The sequence below is a fragment of the Oreochromis aureus genome, linkage group 14 (genome assembly GCF_013358895.1).
Source record: "Oreochromis aureus strain Israel breed Guangdong linkage group 14, ZZ_aureus, whole genome shotgun sequence".
In the NCBI taxonomy this organism is placed as follows: Eukaryota; Metazoa; Chordata; class Actinopteri; order Cichliformes; family Cichlidae; genus Oreochromis; species Oreochromis aureus.
Genome location: NC_052955.1, coordinates 29,890,201 through 29,912,306, shown reverse-complemented (window position 1 = coordinate 29,912,306; position 22,106 = coordinate 29,890,201). Strand labels below are relative to the sequence as shown.

The window sequence follows — 22,106 nt, the reverse complement described above, 5'->3', positions numbered from 1 at the left end:
ATGTTTCAACAATGTGTAAAATGAGTTCTTATCTTTTTTTTGTGAGAGTGCCTTCAATGTTTCTCTTTGGATCATCCATCCATCCATCCATCCCTTCTGCTTAACCAATTCAAGGTTGGAGCCATGTTATGGGGCCAGAGGCGGGGTACAACCTGGACAGGTGGCCAGTCTAACACAGAGAAACAGACATTCACACTCACATTCAACCTAACTGCATCTCTCTGGACTGTGGGATGAAGCTGGAGTACCTGGAGGGAAGGCCCGAGGACTGTCTTGCTCTCAGGTGACGGCCGTTCACGCTGCTCTGAAGACCCTCAGTTGTCTTTGGATCAAATAACACCAAATGAGAGTGAATCACTTCAGAAACACAGGAACACTCCTGGTTATTGTGAGCAAAAGTCATAACAAGATGAATATATTTACCATTGTACTGAGGGAAAAGCTTCTGTGTGGTGTTTCTTCGCAGCGTGACTCTTTTTCCTGACTTTTAGAAACAAGAGGCAGAAAAGAAAGAATAAAAGTTAAAACCTCGACGATTTTCAAATATTTTAGGACATTATTTTAGAAACAACCTTAAGCACTATTTACTACTTACCACTTTGTTCAGGCTTGCTGACGTTCGACATGCTTCACTGTATATTATATTCTCAAGCGCTTCCTTGCTGGAGTCGGGCTCCGGATGCTGCTCTCTTCCTCCGGAGCCTTCCTCTTAGCACGCTTTGCCGACGTATTTAGAAAACGGCAGAGCACCGATGTGAGAACTCTGCCGTCTGCGCTGTAGTCTGTTATTCTCCAGCGGTTCGTCATCTCAGTGTCCTCTGTTCGGTAAACAGTGGAGATGACTCTGGTGACGGGGAGGCCGTCGACAGTCAGGGTGCGGACGCAGTTCCTCCGATCTGCCTTCAGCACAGCAAGATCCGCTTTCTCTGGAAGAACTGGAGTCAGGAAGCGTGGATGAGAGCTGGAGCCCGCAGGCGGCAGCATCATGCCAGCTGGGGAGTCCGTAGGAGGAGAAGGAGTGGTGTTCTCTCTCTGGCTCTGCCTCACATGGACAAATGGTGTCGTCACCTGGTCCCGGTGGAACAATCCTTTAAACAATATGTGAGGAAAGTCCTTGGACCCCGTCACCAGGTTATGGTAAAGAGTGAGGACCAGGGGGGACATGGAGTCCAGATGGCTGCTGCTCAGTTGACGGTTCCTCAAGTTAATGACGACCATCTGAGGTGCAGTGATTGGACTCACCAGCTCAGCTACGAGAAAGCAAAGCGTGCGTCTACGTTAATCATGTGATCGCACAAATTAAAGCCTGAATTTAAATTGTCGAGACATGGCTTTACATCATCATAAGCTATTCCACACACAAACAGTAAGAAGCTCCCAGCAGAACTCATTGTTTATGAAAGCCTTCATTTTTTTCACGTGGTAAAAGTTTTCATGTGGTGTAAGGCTGCATGGACTTTCACTGAGGTTTTTTAAGGTGTAATATTTTCATATTAGTTGAGCATCAATTTCTTGAGAATAAAGCAGCTACATTTAGGTGAGAAACCTCACACCTCCTTATTGCAGGCACACACTGTTTTAATCTCAAACTCAGCCAGCGACTCTGTGAACTTTTAAAACTCCATTCTCCAGCTTTACACATTCACAATCTATGAAACTTTCATGTATAAGTCAGCGCCAGCAGCCCAAACATGTCAACTCAAACCCGCTACATGCAAAAATGGGACCGCGCACTGACGTCAGCGTCCTCCAATGCCTTACGTCATTTCCATGGCGCGTGCATTCAACTGTTTTTTTTTCAGCAATTAAAAAAAAACATGGTGCCATCTTTATAGTGTACTGGCACGTGTTAAAATTGATGTTACTCAAGTGTGAAACATCTCATCCTAAATGTTAACACTCATGAAGTCCTACTTCAAACAAAAGACAAAAATCTAAGTTGTATTTGTTTGCTAGCACTCTGACATATTAGCCTGCTGTACTCACCATAGCGTTGATCTATCACCTCCTCAATGAAAAGGAGAGCAGGTGCATCTCGCGATTGAAGTTGGTAGAAGTCATTTTGCAAATCCTTCTTGAAGATTTTCAAACGTTAGCTGTAGTTTGAAAAATCCGAGTTTTCACAGCACTAGTGGGAAAAAGCTCCTGTTTGCGCTCAAATGTGAAACCCGAATTCCAATTTGGCCTCCTGCTTTTATACCTGCACTCAAACACGTCATCATCACCATGACTCCCAGTGTCACCGAAAATCAATTTTATTTATTTAAAAGAAATTTCGTCTAATTATTATATTTTTTTTTATAAAATATTTCTCATTTTATTTTACTGTTTTATTCATCCGTTTTAAAAATATATTGCCAAACTTTGTCGTTTTAATTCTTTAAAAAAATCATTAATTCACCAGTTTACAAAAATGAAGATCGATATCTGAAATTTAAAATAATAAATTAATAATTACAATTGATAATGGACTTTTTGCATCAAAGAATAGTTTTTCAATGGGCTTTAAATGTTATCAGAGCCGATGTTGTGCCAAAAAGTGATCGCCGTCCAAAAAGTGATTTACGGTATTGAAACGATTGTTTCTGTCATATGTGTGAACCAATGACTGTAGAAAACCGTCACTGGTGTGAACAATTGCTGTTTAAGGTGCAGTTCATGTGGAAGCCAGAGGAGGGTGGTGTTGTGCATAATACAAAGTGATGGCGAAACCTAAAAGACGGTGTCATGTCTGCTCCCTGAAGCAATCTCATAACAGTTTCAATCTATTTCAAGCCAGTTAGTACATTTCTGTTATGAAGTGCAAGAATTTTTGGCAGTAAACTTTTAAATATCCTTTAATTATGAATATCACATTCTCATAGATTTTCAAGAGAGACCAGACCAATAGGGCAGCAGAAATTGCCAAAAAAAAAAAGTTTTATAAAGATTAAAAAAGTTAAAAAAGACTGGATTGATTATGATGTATAACACAGAATATGTACAATAACACAGAGTTATAAACACACCTAGAAAACGCGTGATACTTTTATTTTATCTATAACCTCTGTAGTACTGACCCTTGTATGTGCCTCCATATTGACAGCTTTCACCTTAAACAAAATCCAAGGAGTTCTGGATGCGGTGTGGCTGTGGTGTTTAGAGCTGTCTACCAACGGGTTGAAGACCAAAGCCAGAAACTATGAGATGTTATAGGTGGCTGAGTTGATCATACAGATAGTGGGTCTTAAAGGTACACCTGTTTATGTATCTTCTTTGAACCCTACAGACTTTGCGTAGCTTCTGCTGGGTATCACCTGTGGTCTGAGGTTGATGAGCTTTCTGGGATTTCTTTATCTGGATGATAAAGCATGCATCAAGATGTTTTTTAATAAAATTCAAAATAATAATAAAAAACACTAATTAAAAAGACCCTCTTGTGTCTCTCACACTCACCTTCTTGTAAAGAGAAATCCCTGTCCATTACTGAATGAAAAAGAGCAGATATCATAGACAGGCACAGATGTGTGTTAGTTATACTTCCATTCAGCTTTTTACTTTCTAATGCTCTGTGGAGAACACAGTAGCACGTAGGCATCTACTTCCTCATAAAAATAAACTGGACGGGGTTCCTCATTGTTATTTTACACTTGGAAAAAAACTCACCTAGGTATGGAACCATATGTTGGAACATTGGAATATTTCTCTGGACAAGAGGTGCTTGGATCGCCTCTCCGTTGTCTTTGTTGACAGCAATGAAGGCAGTGAAAGAACTGCTCACTCCTGATTGGACACTGAGCTGCACCACCTTCTCCTTCACTCCTCCATCTTGCTGTCCTCTGTTTTCTCTCTCCTCCATCTCCAGAGAACGAATCAGAGTCCGAGCACCCAACCTGTGGACTGTTAGTCTGCAAATGAGAAGGAAAACACACAGAATTCTAATGCTTGTCATTGTTAATACTGTGTTATTATAGTATATTAGTCTACCAGTCATTTTACTGTTTTTAACACCACTGTGTCCTCTTGAGGGTCACACAGTGATGAACATGTAAAAAGGCAGCATCTGATGCAGTCAAAGCAGTCCCTCAGTTGCAGTTTAGAGTCCAGACTGGAACAACTCAGTTTATCTTTCTGTATGGACAAGTGGGGACCAAGTGAATCGTACAGTGATCTGACAAAAGAACCGATTAGCTCCTCTGATAGTGCCGTATGTTTACATTTCTTCTCATCTTGTCGGATACTGGAAGTTATTCACTCAGTCAAAGGGCGTTTACTAAAATCTCCCAAAATAATACTGGTTCCATTGGAGCATATGCTAAAACATCTATAACCATAGAGACATCATGAAAAAGTTCAGAGTAAATATTTCAAGCCCTTTTTGATTTAGCTTTGTTGATTTTAGCTCTTGAAAATCAGAAAACCGGTACTTCAATAGCTTGTGACACACTGATCTCTCGCCTCCAGCCGCACATCGACTACATGAGGAGAGAGGTTAATCAGCAGATTACAAACAGCTGTGCTGCTCTTCACAGGTGGCACTGCACCTGAAACCATTCTGCTCCACCTCTCCATCCTACCAACCACACACTGTGCTGCAATTAGTTTCAATTCATGGTCATGACCCACAGAGCACTGTGCTCTACATTAAACATGTTTTACCCAGTGTCCTCTGCAGGTCTGAGACTGAAGTGCAGCTGGTTCTCAGAGGGATGACCTGCCAGGCTGTACTTCAGCGTCACACAGCCCTCTGCTGCCTCTGAGCTCTGACACAGAATTACAGTGTTAGAAGTCCCGTTAATTACTGTCATCAAATACCTAAACAACAACATGAGGCTGCTGCTCCTACCTGTCCAGTGAGCTGGGCATAAATCAGTGACCTCTGACCCTGGAAAAGTGCTGTGATTGGTGGAGAGAGGACAGTGACAGACACTTCCTTTGGTAAATCCCATGTGACTGAGATGTCGACCACAGCTGGCTGCAGAGCAAATCGCAGCGACTGCATCACCTGACAACAACAAGAATTAGAAAAAAATTATACATTTCTGTTTTTTTGAAATTATGTCTTCTGTCCAAATATCAACACCATGTTGCCTTTTATGATAATTGTTATGACTTATTGTCTTACTTTTGGTTGCATCCTGTCAGTCCCTGTGATGAACTGAGCGTGACCTCCTCCTTCCTTGGCCATCCCATTGATGAGAGCAGAGCTGGCCCCTTCCCCAATCCCAAAAGAGAAACACCTGCAATACAACAGCTGTTTTTAAAACACACAGGTTTGGTATGCAGCACATGTCATCATCAATGTTCCCTCTAATTTTTCACGTGTCTGAGCGAACACACAAACTCCCTGAGCGATCCCTTGGACCACTGTGAGCGACATCAGACGTGTGCACTGTGGTCGCGCCGATATCTAATCCATCCAAGTTACATGGTTTATTAAAATAATCAAATTACAGCATTTACATTTATGTTAGACTACTTTTAATTAACTGCTTTAGCCCACTTACAATGAAAATGTAAAAAATCCTGTTCATGACCTGTGTAGTATGTTAACACTATTGGAAGTAAAAATAACTTGAACTCCAATTTTGAAAACACAACTTTTTTTCTTTTTAAAAAAAGCTCTGACTTGTATTATGAGCCTGTGGTCTGGGAGAGAGTATATAATGACCAATGCTGGGCAATTAATTATATAGTTACTTCTTCAAAAAAGTAACAGTTTGGCAAACAACAAAGATTTTTGCAGCTATTTTTTTTAATGCAGCCAAGGCATTTTTAAATAAACATTTCAAACTATTTACAGAACAATCAGCTGTTCTACATCAAATCTGATGCCACACAAATTATTTGTGCCACTCCAAAAAATAATTTCTGTCCACTATGAGATAAAGGAGAACAACAGCCTGATACCTGCAGGCCTGACAACAGGAGATGTATCACTGCTGTAACACCTGTAACATTCAGCAGTCGCCTCATTGTTCTGACACACAACAAAACTACACTACACACTAACTACACAAGATCTGCGCTAAACGTCGCAAATCTCTCACATATCAAAGCACCGCCGTCACTCCTAAAACTTCCCCCCGTTTCTTAACAACTAGATGCCACGTTGCCATATCATTTTTTGATTGGTCGACATGGTACTTTTTTGGACGAATAGGAAAGGGAGAGGGGGGTGGAGTTTGTTTTTGCTCACAGGCGGAGAGCGCTTTCGAGCCTTTTTTCTTATAAAACGCGGTTTTTACCGTTTCTTCCCGCAGTAAATATAAACAACGATAGTATTCAGGAAGAAAACCAAACATTGCATATTTTTTTATCACAACTCTGGTTTTACGTGGCCTATCAACACAATTTAAAAACTGGTATAAAGTCCACACATTTTCCGTCAGTTGTTCCGTCTGTCCTGCTCACATCTCCAATGGTTGTACACGTTGTCATTAACGTGGCTTCACTCCACATCAGCCACGCCGCTTTGCCAGCTAAAAAACCGGTGTCGGCACATAAGGACGCTGGCATAGCCTGTCAACGACGTTGATTAGCTGCGTATATACGAATGTGAATCGCATTATTGGCTGGACTTTGGGATAAGGTGGCGTCGTTCTAATACAATATGGGAGCAGCCAGTCACTCACTGACTAACACTGCAAAACAGAATTGTTAAAGTATTAATTTTAATTTCAATTCAGGTTAATTTTTTTTGTGCGCATCACAGATTTTTTGTGCGCATCACAGATTTTCTGTGCGCAGAGACCGTGCCAGCAGTGCGCAATTGCGCACGTGCGCAGCTTAGAGGGAACATTGGTCATCATCATTTTGCTGTTTCACCTGTGGGAGCCTGAGTTCTTCTTCACCAGATCGATCACTTCTTTGGTGTTCCACACCTCTCCATCAGTAAAGACAAAGAGCTAGAGGGCAGAGTTTACATGCAAGGTCAAATTACACAAGCTAAAAGTAACACATATACACCAATCAGACATGACATTATGACCACCTGCCTAATATTGTGCTGGTCCCTCTTTTTTCTACCAAAATAGCCCTGACCCATCAAGGCATTGAGTCCACTAGATCCCTGAAGGTGACGTGATATCTGGCACCAGATCTTTTAAATGCTGTGAGTTGGGAATGGGATCTGACTTGTTTGTCCGGTAAAAGCCACAGATGCTCAACTGGATTGACATCTGTTGAATTTGGAGACCATATTTGAATCATATTTGTTTTCTGGTAGAACAAGAACACCCCACAAGGTCTGCAGATATCGTGATGAATAGATCAGTTCAATTCAATAAAACTTTATTGATCCTGAAGGTTGACCCCGAAGGAAATTGGGTTAAGGCTGCCGACCTTCGCCAGCGCCATCTTACCCTTCTGACCATACATACATTACACAAACATCACATGGGGTAGACAGGTCAGAGAGGTATAACAATGGAAAATGCACAACATGAGGAAAGATAAGGAGAAAAAAGACCTCCCCCCAGACTGAGCTCCAACAGGGAGATCAGTTTGAGAACAGAAAAAACACCTCTGCACATAGCACATGAAAAAAACTCTTAATACACCAAAGAAACACATGACAAGCAACAGGGATGGGTAAAAGGTGAGAGACAGCCAATGTCGACAGTGCATCCGGGCCTGCAGCATAAGCGCTGGTCTCCTTGATCCACCGTCAGCATCGGAAGGGAATAAGCGTCGAAGGCGTTTGGAAGGGGAGGGGGGATGAGTGTACATCTGCATGTGTATATATGTCTGTGTGTGTGTGTGTGTGTGTGTGTGTGTGTGTGTGTGTGTGTGTCCAGAGTTCAGCTGAGACAGTGTCCTCAGTAAACAGTCTTCCAGCCAACCCAGGTGGCCTTGCATAGAATGGGAAGAACAGTCTAAACGGTCCGTTATCAGGAGTTTTGTTCAGCTCCAGCCTTGAGACCGCAGCTGGCGCCGAAGGATAGCCGCATGAAGTGATGGTGGTTTTACTTTAGTGCGAACAACTCATGAGAATTTCAAAGCTGTTCTAACAGTCCGACACTGGTCTCTCAATCTCCGTTGGAGAGCCGTGAGCTTCTCCATGATGTTATCAAACTTACACTCCGTGATGTTGATAGTCAGTGTTCTTTAATTTACCTGTCAGTTTATTTATATAACCTCTGTGTGTGTGTGTGTAGAATAGAATAGAATAGAATAGAATTCAACTTTATTGTCATTGCACATGTCACAGGTACAGGGCAACGAAATGCAGTGTGTGTGTGTGTGTGTGTGTGTGTGTTACCTGTCTAGGCTGATTTTGAATGCAGGGCTGGCTGTAAATATGTTTGAGGGGCTCCAGGATCTCTGTTCCTCCAAGATCAGCCTCCATCTCCTCAACTTTCTTCAGAGCCTCCTCCATGGTCTTCTGGCTGTACTCCACACTCTTACTGCCATGAGATACACATAAGTGTCACAGTACTGGCTCTCTGACCCAGTGTTTGTGTTTCAGTTCTTGGTTTAATATTCTTTGATTGTTATTCCTGGTTTTGGTTATCTTTCGTTTGTGCTTAGTGATCTTAGTTCTTCCTCCCTTTGTATGTTTCTTGGTCTGTGTTTAGTCTCTGCCCCATGTTTTCTCTGTGCCTGTCCTAGTCCCCAGTCACATGTCTAATCACCCTTGTCTCCTTGTTCCCTCTGTTACACAGTCAGTCATCTCTGTGTGAAGCCCGTGTCTCTGAGTCTGTCTTTGCGTATGTGTCATGTTTCCTGTTTTACTTTGATAGTCTGTGTCCTATGTCAGTGTATCCTGCTTTGCTTCCTGTGTCTCTTTATGTCGGATTAGCCCCAGCTGTGCTTCCTCCTGTTTTCCATTCCTTCGTTACTCCCTGGTGTATTTAAGCCCTGTGTTTTCTCTGTTAGTTGTCATGTCCTCTGCATTAGCTGTGTTCCTCATGCGTTATGTTTTGTCAGGTTAAGTTATGTCATGCACTGCCAGTTTAGGTCATTCTTCCTAGTTTGAGTTTTTGTTTTGTGTTTCTCAGTTTGCTTTTGCCAGCGAATAAAAGCTGCTGCCTGTAAGTTAAATACTCCATCTTAGAGTCCTGTGTTTGGGTCCAACCACTACCTGCCACACAGCAAGCCTTGACAATAAGTGATTGATGGCTGTTTAGCACTGCCAAATTCTACACTGTAATTCAATGAGTTTCACTCATGCGCTTTCAAAACTGCCTTTTAGAACCATAACATAACAGCAGCTCACCTAAATGAGCTGTAAGTATTCTAGAAATGCATTATCTGGTGTAACTAGGGCAGATATCTTATTACACACTTACACACAAGTGACATCATTGACTGAAGCACAGTTTTATGGACTGAGTCACTCACGAGAAAATGTGTTCATATCTGGACCCAAAACTGTAAATGTTGAAATAGCAGCCCATTGGTAAGCTCTTCAACAGGAGGAGCAGAGTATCCTTCAGGAAGAGGGAGAAGATAATGAGGCCACTGTGTGAGAGGAACACTATGAAACACCACATTATGAATACCTTGGCACTGCTGATCCGAGTATTACTCATGCTTCCAGATCGATCCAATAGAAATACAAACTCTCCACTTGAAGCCATTGAAGACATCACAGACTGGGGGAACTCAGGGTACAGACTCACCATCACCACTGGATCACCCATCAGAGAGCCTGAAACACACGAAAAGGACAGAAAAATGTCAAGTTTAAATTTTTATATATTCCAACATGTTTATAATTGTGGTTTATATTCACTTATCATGGTAATAAATGTCATGGTAATCCTGGGCTTTTATTGACTCTCTGAATTGTTTTTTTTGAGTGTGAAATAACAGTACAGTCATCTTTAGTGACTTAAAAAAACTGTTTTTTTAATGTTTGATTTTCTCTCATTCACACAGAGTCAAAATGATGCAAACAGGCTCAGATATGACCAGTTTAAGCATGATGTTACCACCGCCATGCTTGACAGCTGGTACAATGTTCTCAAGTTTGAAAGCCTCTCCTTTACTTCTCCAATACCTCTTATCATTATGGCCCAATAGCTCAATCCTTCTCTCATCTGACCGTAACTCTCTGGAAGGTATTTGCTTTGTCCACGTGGCCAGCTGCAAATTTCGGTCAAGTGTAAGGGGCTTCTTCTTTGGTCAGCACCCTCTCAGTCCACAGCGATGAAAAAGTCGCTTCACTGTGGACACGGACACCCAGTGTGGACACTGACGCCCAGTACAGTAACACTGGTGTTCCAGCAGTTTAAAGTTCATGTCACGTTTGAGAATTACTGATACTTGGGTTGTTCCTGAAGATCCTAACCAATTTCTTAAAATTGAGAGTTTGGGTCTTCTTTACAAACTTATTAAAGTGATGACACATCCCAAAAAACCCCAAAACAAACGTTTACATACATACATGCTCACATGCAGTTGTTTGAGCTTGATAATCTTTGTAGCTGTTTAGCTTATGTAAATCTAAAATTCTCCTCCTTAGATTTTCACTGACTTTCTTTGATTTTTCCCATTGTTATGAGTATTGGTCAGTCCAATGAGTGCTGTCACAACAAAGAACTTGCATGATGACAAAGAGTAACAACCAGTTGTAATCAATCATGATCACAAATGGGAAGGTAACAGGCCTTGGCTTTGTCAAGTTAAAAGACATCGCAGAACCTTAAGCACCACTCAGTAAAAGATTTAAGTGATTGTATGTACTTAAGCTGTATATACAGTGGTAAGAAAGAGTGTTTTCCCCTTCCTGAATTCATAGTTGTCTCATGTCTCAGTTAAGTTCAGAGTTCAAGATTCAACAATAGAAAAAGAAACTGGTCAAAAATGGCATTCACAGGAAAGTTCAAGGAGAAAACCACTGCTGACAAAAAACAACACAAAGGCTCACTGTGGTAAATGGAACCATGAATTCTACTAAAACATCCTGAAGGAGAACGTCTGGACATCTGTTCATGATCCAAAACACAACAGCAAGTCCACCTCTGAATGGCTTAAGAAAAACAAAATGAAGACTCTGGAGTGGCCTAGTCAAAGTCCTGACATAAATCTGATTGAGATGCTGTGACATGACCTGAAAAGTCAGTCAATCACTTTATCACACAGGATGATGTAGGTTTGGATTTTTTCATATAAAACACGTTCATTTAGAAACTGAATTTTGTGTTTACTTGTGTTATCTTTGTCTAATATTTAAATTAGTTTGATGAGCTGAAAGTGTGACAAACATCTAAAAACAACTGTGAAATCAGGAAGAGGGCAAACACTTTTTTAGACCACTGTAAACTTTGAACCATGTATGGATTAGAGAAAATCCAAAATATATTCAAACTTATGCAAGCTTAACAATTCTTATTTTTCAAATTCATTAAAGATCTATGCTGGACAATAAATCCACTCTGGAAAAAAAACAGTTCAAAGATCATTAAAAATCCAAGATTACCATGACAGTCATGCCCACAACCAGTGTTTCTGATCAGAACTATAACTCTTGAGCTGAAGAATATGGATAATGATATTTTTTACTAAAAAGCTAATAACAACACTAATGTTACTCACCCGGCTCAGCAGAGGCCTGTCCTGCCTCCACCACAGCAGTGGGCTGGTGGGCGTCTTTGTAATAAATCAGCAGTTCAACATCTCTGTCAAACTTGTGTCCTGCAGCCAGCTTGACCTGCACACCACAAACACATTCATATTTATTCCTCAGTAATAAGTAACAACCACACACAGCAGACACATCAGCACTCTACCTACCGTGGCCTGGGTTTGATCAGTGTTGAGGTACTGCAGAGGCTCCAGGGAACAGTTGGACTCTACTTTAGAGATTGGACGAGGAGAGGAGACTCGGGCAGAAAAAGACAGACTGTAGGGCACCAGAGAGGCTGGAACAGAGGTCACCTGGACACCTGCACCTTCACTACCTGTACACAACATCAGGTAAAATATGCTGTAATTAATGAGGCTGCTTACACTGAAATCCTTTACGTTACTAAGAACCTCAAAACAGTTACCTCAAAGTGCTTTATACTCTAAATGCTGCAATAACACAGAGAAAACCCAACAATCACATGACCCGATATGAGCAATAATTTGGCAACAGTGAGAATGAAAAATGTACTTTCAACAGAAAACCTCCAACAGAACCAGTTTCAGGAAGGGCAGCCATCTGCCATGACTCATTGGTGTTGTAGTGTTTGGCTGTCAAAAGTGTCATTGAAGCATTTCTGGTCCAAGTATTCTGAAGTCGTCCTACCCTGAGGTTGGTATCGAGGGTTGAGCACAGCAGGCAGACAGAACCTCAGACCATCATCAGCCTGCACAGCCAGCTCAATGACGTACTCCAACCTGATGGAGGCGCTCTCTCCTGGAGGCAGACTGCCCACACTCAGAGAGAATATATCTGGACTCTCATCACTCTCCTCCAATAGGAAGGCCTGCTGACCGGAGCTCAGAGCATCATCATACTCCTCACGAGCCTGAAGCACAGGTGACACATGTCAGTGACATTCACTGTGTTTATTTTGAATCTCACTTATAATCAGGTTATATTTACTGTCCAGCTCACCTTCTGTTTCTCCTTCACCTCAGCTACAATCTGTGTCTGTCCAACCTGAGCACTGAAATGACAGACAGCAGCATCTCCAGGCAGAGGGAAGACAAAAACAGCCTCTAATGGTTTGTCCTCCTTGTTTTCGTAGTTCAGAGTGGAGACCACTGTAGCCGCATGGTCCCTCACCTCCAGCTCCACCTCAATGCTCTTCAGAGGAACTGACAGACAAACAGAATTGTGATACAAACACAGCCCATATATTCTAGTCAGAAATTTCACATTGTAGCCACATGAAACTGTTATAACAAATAAGTATACATGAAGATTTTAATAATGAAGTGAGGCTCTAGTGAATACAGTCTCTTAATTTTCTATCAGTACCTGGTTCCTTCTGGAGTGTTAGCAGACCACAACAGTTCATCATCGCACCTGTGAAACAAAAACATTTAAGGAAATGGTGATGCAGACACTTTTATAGCTGCTGTACAATCTTCCCCATGAAACTCATCAGATAATGTAATCACATCAATGAATGTGGTTATCTTTACTATTCATATAATAATATTATTACTATTATTACTACTATCCTCACAGGAAGAATATCCTAGGTTTGAATCCACCATCTGGCCACGGCCCTTGTGATTGAGTTTGCATTCTCTCGTGTCTGCGTGGGTTCTCAACAGCTTCCTTCCACAAGGAGACAACCAGTTAGTGGGGTTAGGTTAGTCAGTGTCAATGATTATCTGCAGCCCTGCGACAAACCTGCGAGGTGTCATACCCGGAATTGAATAAGCGGAAGAGAAGAGATGGACGGATCGATGGATTAGTATCATTAGTAGTACTAGATTGGACATAGTGACGGTGGTGATGATGATGATGATGATCACTATTATTCTTATGGATACGGCTGACAGTGCGACCAGTGCCACGCCCCTCCAAGCATGGCTTTCACTTTCCTGTGGTCTGCGGCACGGAGTTTAAAAACAGCACAAATGTCTCATCACCACATGGATCTATTTCATTTTATAACAGAAACACAGCTCGTAGAGAACTTCACTGTGACAGCACCCAGATTGTTGTCATACATGTTAAAGTTGTCATGTCAGTGAGCTGTTGAGCTGCTTAAACAAACGCACACTGGGAACTTACCTCTAAGAACAGACTGTAAGAACTGTGTCGCTTCACTGGAGTCCTGTCTTGTAAATACGTGGAGAATATTCTGCAAGCACGAAGCGCTTCAGCCCACACAGCGACTTTCCCGAAACAGGATGACTTGCGGGTGTGCTCGATTCTTTAGTAAGACAGCACCGGGTGGGTGGAGCTTTACGCTGCGGTTTGAGATCGGTCCAAACTTTGTGTTTTCTTTTACAAATTAGGATGTCATTTTTTAAAAAAAAAATATATATCTGAAACGGTAGAAACTCTCGCACTTGTAAAATTATACTGTATTTGTATTTTGCTGTTCTCAAAAAAACGCTGCATCTACCAGAATGGAACAAGCACAGTTTTCATTCAAGTCACATCCAATCTAATCACAGTCATTTCCTTTTGGTGATGAGTGTATTATGCTGGGTAGATGTATTATGTATTATGTTGAAGCTGAAGCTTTGGACTGTATCGCTTTCATCTGACACTAAAACTATCCCCATCAAATATATTTTTCCTTCATAGTGCATCCGTCTTGGATCTGATAGAACAGGCAATATCAAGATATGAGGCTGGTTTTTTTTTTCTTTCTATTTTATGGTATGGTATAATTTTGTAGATGGCATAGGTTCCTGTGGGTTAACTTTTCAGAAATATCTGTCCATACGAGGTATGAGTGCTTCAGATTATTGACTCGTGCAGAAAAATGATCAAATTGAGCTATTCTTGGAAAGTGGATGGTTTATTGTTTGTTCAAGAGCGAGTCAACACAGCACTATTCCCTAAATGTCTCCTCTTAAAGACAAAAATGCAGTGAACCAAGTCTTGCTGTTTGAAAGCGTTAGAAAGCAGCTGAGACAGTAAATATAGTTCCATTTTTAGATTGTGTCTTACTTATTCTTTAGAAACTGAAGGATCGTGTGCTGCTGTGGGACCTTTAAGGAATGATCAGCAAACATTAGCAGAATACAAGCATTTTATTGACAAAACTGCCTCAAGCTGGAATGAACCTGTTATATTAGCTGTTTAGTTCCTTTCACTGTCTCATGAGCATCCTGAACTGAAGAAAGTGGAATGACTCCTGAAATTGGCTTTGGTTTGTGAAACAGGTCAAAAGTCACAAAGTATGAACATCATCACCATCTAGTGGCAGAGAAAAAGAATGGACACACACACACACACACACACACACACACACACACACACACACACACACACACACACACACACACACACACACACACACACACACACACACACACACACACAGTAGCTGTCCAATCTTTACTGTGTATTATGAGTATTCAGATAATTCTGAAAACACTTTTACAGCATTAAAGCCAAATTGGGTTCAAATTTAAAACAACAGTTTATAATCCAAAAGTAATTCTGATTTTATAAAAAATTATAAAAGGCAGCACTTAGTCAAAGGCAGTATGGTGCAAGTAGAAATGCTTCTGTTCACCAATCCACTTTAAGAAAACACTCAGAGTCCCAGAGCTTCTTTCTTCACGCTGCAACCCAACAGGACATTTCCAGCTTCCACACACTCTGACACACACGGTGCTAAAAATCACAGAACACACAATGATTATAAGAATGAATATAGGGGAAAAGTTGATTTTAGCATGTTATCTGTTACTATCATAACAGTAGTTTCTACCATTCTGAGCTTGGAGCCATGAGGCAGCCTTCACAGCCAGAAGCTCCCACTCGCTCTTTGCATCCATCCTTAAACCAAACCATGAAGCCAGATCAGAGTCAGAGTGGTGGCCCAAACTTCACTGTTGGGCTGATTCACCAAAGCAAAGACAATCAAATGAAACAGAACACTTGAAAATCTTCTTCTAAATTTCTACAATTGTGATAATATAAATGTAAAATAAGACAGTGATATACCTTTTCAGACTTTGAGTTTTCCACGGTCCTTAAAGTTTATAAACTGGGGATTAATGTTTTGCACAGTTTTTAAAACAAATGATTCAACTTTGTATCTGATTTTTAAATTAAGTTCCTTTATTTTTCCTCTGTTCATTGACAATATTGAAGTATTTGTTGGACATTTCTTTATTTTATTTGTTCTGTTTTTGGAATTTTCAGTTATTTTCACATAGAGAACTTTTTAACTAGATATTGTTTCATTTATAGGATTTTAAATGTAGTTCATGTTTTTTAATACTTTGTTGTTGCATTTCAAATAGTTGTCTCTGTTGTATTTTTACTGTCTTGGTTGTGTGTTTGTGTTTTTTCCCCTTCCTTCTTGGTGATAAACGTATAAAAATGAAGCGACGTCAGGCAACTTGTAATCTTTACTTGTGCTTCACAATAAAAATATTTGAAGAAAGGACAGATAAAACAAATAAAAGGGATAGAACCGCCTCCCACATCCTTCCCTTATCCAAGGGTGTTATCACAATGGTATAACCTAGTGTGGCCGGATGGGCTACTCGCCCTTATGTCCTCTCTCTCTCTCTCACTTGCTCTATCGCCTCGTTCTCTCCTCCCTCTTCGTCGTTACGTAACTGGATAAACTGGGAACCCACCTGTACGTTGATTGCAGGGATTGCACCGGTCACTATAAGAGTATAACTCTGCGCTCTGTGTATGCATACGCGTGTTTTTTCTGTTTTATTAAAGATCGAAAAGACTGATTTTGATTTTCCTCCCCATATGCAGCGACCTTGGGCTCAGTGTCCTTTTTTTAAATTCTTTTAACGTGCTGTGTCTTGTGCTTTTATTTTCAGTGAACAGAGGACGTGCCAGTGGCCCTAGGACTTCAGGTGGTGGGTCGTTTTCACACTTTTTGTTCAGCACTGGGTGCAGGCTGTAGTGATATTTCCGTGTGATTTTCTTTTGGGTCCACGGCTGCTGGTAAGTCCTAGTTCAATGATTGTTTTATTGTAATTTAGGACACTGTCAACAACAACGCTACATTCAATTTTCTTACTGCTTTATTCTTTATTTTACTTCTATAATTACAAATAAAATTGTATTAATATTTGAGCCAACCTGCCTCGGTGTGCATCCTTGAACTTGTGCGACCATCTCAAAACCATTTGAGATGTTGCTCAGGAAGAAGTAGGCAAGGAGTTAGCATGCAGATACTTAGAAGAACTGACGGCTGTTGGAAGTAGTGTTAAAGCAGGTTTCTTGAGTGTTATTCAGAGTGAGGTCAAAGAAGCTCAACATTACTCTGAGACTCCTGACACACAGCCCAGGATGGTGACATATCTCTCCATGACACTGTAGCTAGTGATCATGATGAACCTACTGATTGTACACAGACCCACAGTGCGTTTATTAGTGCTGTGGTGAACCCTGTTAATATTGATCAGTCTTCTTAACCAACCTCAGATTCAGAAGCTTGTTGTTGAGCATGTTATCAGAAATGAGACAACAACTTCGTGGTCTACACAAATCAGACTGCGCACCTTCTCTGGCCGCACTCCTAGGCCCACTAGAGAGGTAGACTATGAAACATGGCGCACACAAGTGGATCTTCTCCTCTGATTCCTCCTTTAATGATGCACTAAAGGTTAGGAACATTACTGAAACTTTGTTCAGTGCAGCAGCAGATATCGTTAAGTGTTTTGATGTGAGCTCACCTGTCAGAGCTTATTTTAGGCAGCGTGATTCTGATTTTAGTGTTGTAGAGAACGGAGAAGAGTTATTTGCAGCCTTTCTCAGCTCCAATCAGAATAGTGGAGAAAAGTCCTCAGCATATTTGAACACACTCCATAGCCTCCTCACTCGAGCTATTTCTAGAGGGGCAGTCTCTGTTGAAACCTTGAGCAAACACCTGCTCAGACAGTTCAATAGAGGCTGCTGGGATGAGTCTCCTCATAGCTCTCCAGCTAGAGAACAAAAAAAACAAACAAAAAAAAACAGTCCATCAGCATTTTCAGAAGTCCTCCTCGTGTTAAGAACTGAGGAAGGTGCTAGATCTGCAAAGCTAGGCTAAAATATCTTGGTTCTACAAAAGCAGCTGTACATGCCCACTCCATTTTTGATGTACCCTCCTATGACGATGAGCCTGTTCCAATACAGACTACAAAACAGAGCGAGGCATCTAAGCTTGAAAGGAGAGTGGATGAGCTTGCAAAGCAAGTAGACAAACTGAGCCAAAGGTCCAAGAATCCTCCTACTGACAGTGAGCTTAGTGCAGCGTTAAAACAGAGACAAGAATTTCTTCTTGTCTTTGTTAAACATTTCTGTTAAACTTCAACTAAGAGAGTAGTCTAAGCTACGAAAATTGTCCTAAAGAGAATAACAGTGATGTCAAAGATTACTTAATGGCAAGAAATAGCAGTGCCAGGAGACCTATTAAGGTTCCCTGTATGCCAAAAGTGTGATTCTCCTTTAGATGTGGTGAAGAAGCCTATTGCTGCTCGATGTCCGAATGAACCTAACCAGACACTAGTCGGTCAGAAAAAAGCTGAGTTAAAGGCAAAGCAAGAAAGGTTCCAAGCCCAACAGGTTACTGAGCCTTTTACTTTGAACTTGTAGCGGCTCCTATTGTGGGAGACGCAGGAGCTGAGACCAGCATCAGCATATATTTGACCAAAGCATTAGTGTTCAGAGCAAAATACAGACCCAGACAATGGTTGGGTTTGAGTCATTCACAGTTTAGAGTAAAATCTAAACACTCTCCTTTACAAATAACTGTTAAAAAAAAAAAAAACACACCTCCAAGCAAGTAGTTGACCATGTAATTTATGGAGTGCCAAGAATGCTAAAATAAATAAACAATCATTAAATAATAAGAATAATGAGTGCATCGTTAAATTCATTAAATTTCATGAGTTAAACTGGAAATAAAAGTATTAAATATATAATTAAAATTTTAATTCATTTAAAACCAACTCATTTATTTTTAGAAGCAATTATTATTTTTTCCATGGTTACTGTGATGCACTGCATGATGAATTTATTTCATCTGTCAACCTCACCCATCAGAGTTAGGGGGCGGGGCTAACAATGAAACGGTTAAAACGCTGCTTTAGTCCAGAGTCGATTCCTTTAGATGGCATCTCTCAGTACCAAGTAAAGAGATCGTACATGCATACTTGCTAGTTCTTATTTGACACGTTCACTCACGAGTCCAGACTCCTGAAGATGAGAGGACACAGCTGACAGGGAGACGGCAGCATCATCTGCCCTTCACTGTGTACTTAAACAACTACCACAGACCTTCCACGGCACAAGAAAGACTGAGTGGACTGACACTAATTAGTATTAACAACAAAGTTGGCCATCAGATTTCCTGTAGTGATGTAATAAATTATTTTCCCTCTAAAAAAGCTGGAAAACAAAAATGTTAAGAGGAGGATGGAGTATTGAGGAAAAATAAAAATCTTTGGATTCCAATCATTCGTTTTCAAATGTAGTTCTTCCTGTTTTTACCAAAGCGTTTACACATTTTTACAGAGTTTTCAGATCAAATTATTCTACTTAATTATTCGACTGATTTACAAATCATGTTCCCTTATTGCACCTATACAATACTGAAGCATTTCTCTGATATTTTTTGTATTTTATTTAGTAGTTAGAACTTAAAACATATGAACTAGGTACTGTTTTATTTAAGGGATGTTTTCTTTGTTGCTGCACATTGCTCTTACAGTTTATTTATAACTAGAAATAATAAAGCAGTTGACGTGTTTCAGCCTGTGACTTTTAGTATCTGTTGGTACTTCATCACTTTGGATAAGTGTAAGTCAACACCAGGCCACACTTTCAGCACTTTCAGTCTTTCCATTAAACAAATGAACAACAATCCATTATTTTCACCAATAAACAATAAAATATGCTTCTTGACTTTTTAATAAACACATTAAACAACAGCCAGCATCCCAGTTATTTCAAACTGTAAAAAATCTCCATCCCCATGTGGAAAAGTTTCACCTTTGCTAACTGCATGCTAAAAGAAGTAAAGATATTTTCAGACTTAAAATCTGAATTATTTTCCAAACTCATCTCAGGTAGTCTTTTAATTTTAATTGTACTTTATGTTCTTGTAGGACTCAAGAAAGCGTACTTTGAACTAGGATCCAATCATGTGATTTGTCATCCACAGTTCTCATCATGAATGACTTCTCCTGTGACACAGAGTGCTTCAACCCTTTCATCACTTCTGACAACAAGTGATTTCTCTGTGTAAAACCAGGCAGTTATGATCTGTCCATAGACGGGGATGCAGGTGCCCACCTACGACCTGGTTTATTAATACTAAGCTAAAGAGGAAAGGAACTCACTGTAGTTCTCACAGCTCAGGACAGGCAGACACCTGATGTTGAGTGACTGAATGGAACTAAAACAAGAATTCATAATTATGTTTGTCTGCCATGAACAGGTGATGATAAAACTCTGCATATGCAGTCAGGAGACTGATGACCTGTGAAATGAGCTGTTGGAAATGTGCAGATATGTGTAAACATTGATCAGCATTTAACATCCAGGATGGAGCAAAACTTCTGACCTGCATGTATGACAACCTTTAATCACGTCATCTTTGTAGTGAAATACCTGATGACTCATTAAACCTTTCCAAATATTCACTTTGCTGGATCTGAAAATCACATGTTCATTTCATTAGACACTAGCAATACTATTAAACTGGACCTTATCATTATCATATAGCATTAAATGTGAAACTGAGTCATATCATAACAATCTATATATGTAATATGTGTTTGCCTGAATCTTCCAGCACAAACAGAAAGAGGGGCTGTTGTCTGAGTATCAATGCAAATACACACCAGAAATCGTTCAGTAAAGACAAATTTAATAAATGAAAGCTGGTGAGAGGGCCTTTGATGTTTCTCTTTGGGTCATCCTTCCATCCATTTCTTCAGCTTATCCGATTCAAGATTGGAGCCATCCCAGCTGGGGCCAGAGGCGGGGGTACAACCTGGACAGGTCAGTCTAACACAGAGAAACAGACAACCATTCACACTCACATTCAACCTAACTGCATCTCTCTGGACTGTGGGATGAAGCTGGAGTACCTGGAGGGAACCACAAAGGCCCGAGGACTGTCTTGCTCTGAGGTCACTGTCGTTCACGCTGCTCTGAACACTCTCAGTTGTCTTTGGATCATCCTGTTGTTTGTCTCCCAGTGTCGTTACTGCTCCTCTCCTTTCAAAGACAAACACCAAATAACACCAAATGAGAGTGAATCACTTCAGAACAACGGGAACACTCCTGGTTATTGTGAGCAAACGTCATAACAAGATAAATATATTTACCATTTTAATGAGGGAAAATCTTCTGTGTGGTGTTTCTTCTCAGCTTGGCTCTTTTTCCTGACTTTTAGAAACAAGAGGGAGAAAAGAAAGAATAAAAGTTAAAACCTCGACGAGTTTCAAATATTTGGGATATTTTAGAAACAATCTTAAACACTATTTACTACTTACCACTTTGTTCATTCTTGCTGACGTTCACTCTTCTCATCTTCTCTCTAAAGGACAAATGACAGTAAAGAGGGAATCATTTTAGTAACTTTATCAACCAGGTAAGCAGAATTATAGATCTTTATCAATATTATGATTAAAAACAGAGTGAATCTTTTTACGGAAAAGGGTTCAATCCGTCCTGTCTTAGGTCTTAATGTCACCTTGTCTCCTCTCTGTTTTCTCTGAAAAACAAAAGAAAAAAAATTAATAAATGATTTCAGCAACTAGAGGAAGTGTTCACTGAGGAGGAGCTGTCATAATAATAGAAAATCAATGTATACTTATCTTTTTTTAAATGAGAGTTTACAGAGCACGCTGCCTTCGCTCCTCCCTCCGCTCCTCTCTGAAAGTTAACTGGATAAAGGATAATAACAATTAATAACATCATCAAAACAGACAAACCTGAAAGAACTGCTGATCAGAGTTGTGACAGAGTCACAGATTAGATGGATGTATACTTATCTTTCACAATGAGAGCGTTTGCATAGACGTCTCTTCAGGTCTTTTTCCTGTTTTCTCTCTGGAGAGGAAAGTGATGAGACTGATGAGGAAATACCAAATACAAAGACTGACAAAGGGAACTGAAAAAGTCAAACCAAAACCTATACTGGTGGAAAACTATAGGAAACAGAGCTACTGAGGCAAGGAAACACGAGGGGATGGAGACTAACACTCTGACAAGGGACAAAGGGAGACTGACACAATATTTACACACAGGAGGCTGATTATGGGAACTAAGGACACATAGAAACACAGCTGAACCAAATAAGAAATGAAAAACAAGTCGAAACAAACTCTAATGACAGTTCAACAAGTTTCTAAACAGAACAAGTAACTTTCAGGATGTTTCAACAATGTGTAAAATGAGTTCTTATCTTTTTTTTGTGAGAGTGCCTTTAGTGACTCTCTTTGGATCATCCATCCATCCATCCATCCATCCCCTCTGCTTAACCAATTCAAGGTTGGAGCCATGTTGTGGGGCCAGAGGC

At 40.5% G+C, this 22,106-nt stretch overlaps 1 protein-coding gene across 8 annotated transcripts; it reads right to left on the bottom strand.

The window, feature by feature from the left end:
- Positions 1-139: 139 nt before the first annotated feature.
- Positions 140-21,225, bottom strand: LOC120443551 (von Willebrand factor A domain-containing protein 5A-like). Of its 8 annotated transcripts, none has more exons than XR_005615479.1 (22): positions 13,667-13,780; positions 13,296-13,480; positions 13,110-13,204; positions 12,899-12,946; positions 12,533-12,735; positions 12,221-12,443; positions 11,722-11,888; positions 11,524-11,638; positions 9,486-9,634; positions 9,325-9,413; positions 8,243-8,387; positions 6,808-6,887; positions 5,105-5,219; positions 4,826-4,984; positions 4,639-4,742; positions 3,646-3,887; positions 3,436-3,465; positions 3,060-3,336; positions 596-1,250; positions 424-484; positions 249-322; positions 143-169 (listed from the first exon to the last, which is right to left on the bottom strand). XR_005615479.1 is itself a non-coding variant. In XM_039622428.1 (18 exons), exons 3-18 carry the CDS (start codon positions 13,138-13,140, stop codon positions 3,293-3,295), a joined length of 1,944 nt encoding a protein of 647 aa, XP_039478362.1. In that variant the 5' UTR covers positions 13,141-13,204; positions 13,296-13,480; positions 13,667-13,780; the 3' UTR covers positions 2,623-3,292. The 8 variants fall into 8 exon arrangements, 1 of the variants encoding a protein (XP_039478362.1); XR_005615480.1 differs by having other exon boundaries at positions 13,110-13,200; XR_005615481.1 differs by lacking the exon at positions 13,296-13,480 and having other exon boundaries at positions 13,667-13,779.
- Between the last annotated feature and the right edge of the window lie 881 nt (positions 21,226-22,106).

Excerpts from the sequence above, each read along its gene's own strand:
- LOC120443551 (XM_039622428.1), bottom strand. The coding sequence starts at position 13,140 with ATGGTGGATTCAAACCTAGGATATTCTTCCT. Across the intron at positions 11,889-12,220 it reads CCCTCGATACCAACCTCAGG|GTAGTGAAGGTGCAGGTGTC; the intron begins GTAGGACGACTT and ends TGTTGTGTACAG. Across the intron at positions 6,888-8,242 it reads TTCAAAATCAGCCTAGACAG|CTCTTTGTCTTTACTGATGG; the intron begins GTAACACACACA and ends TCTGCCCTCTAG.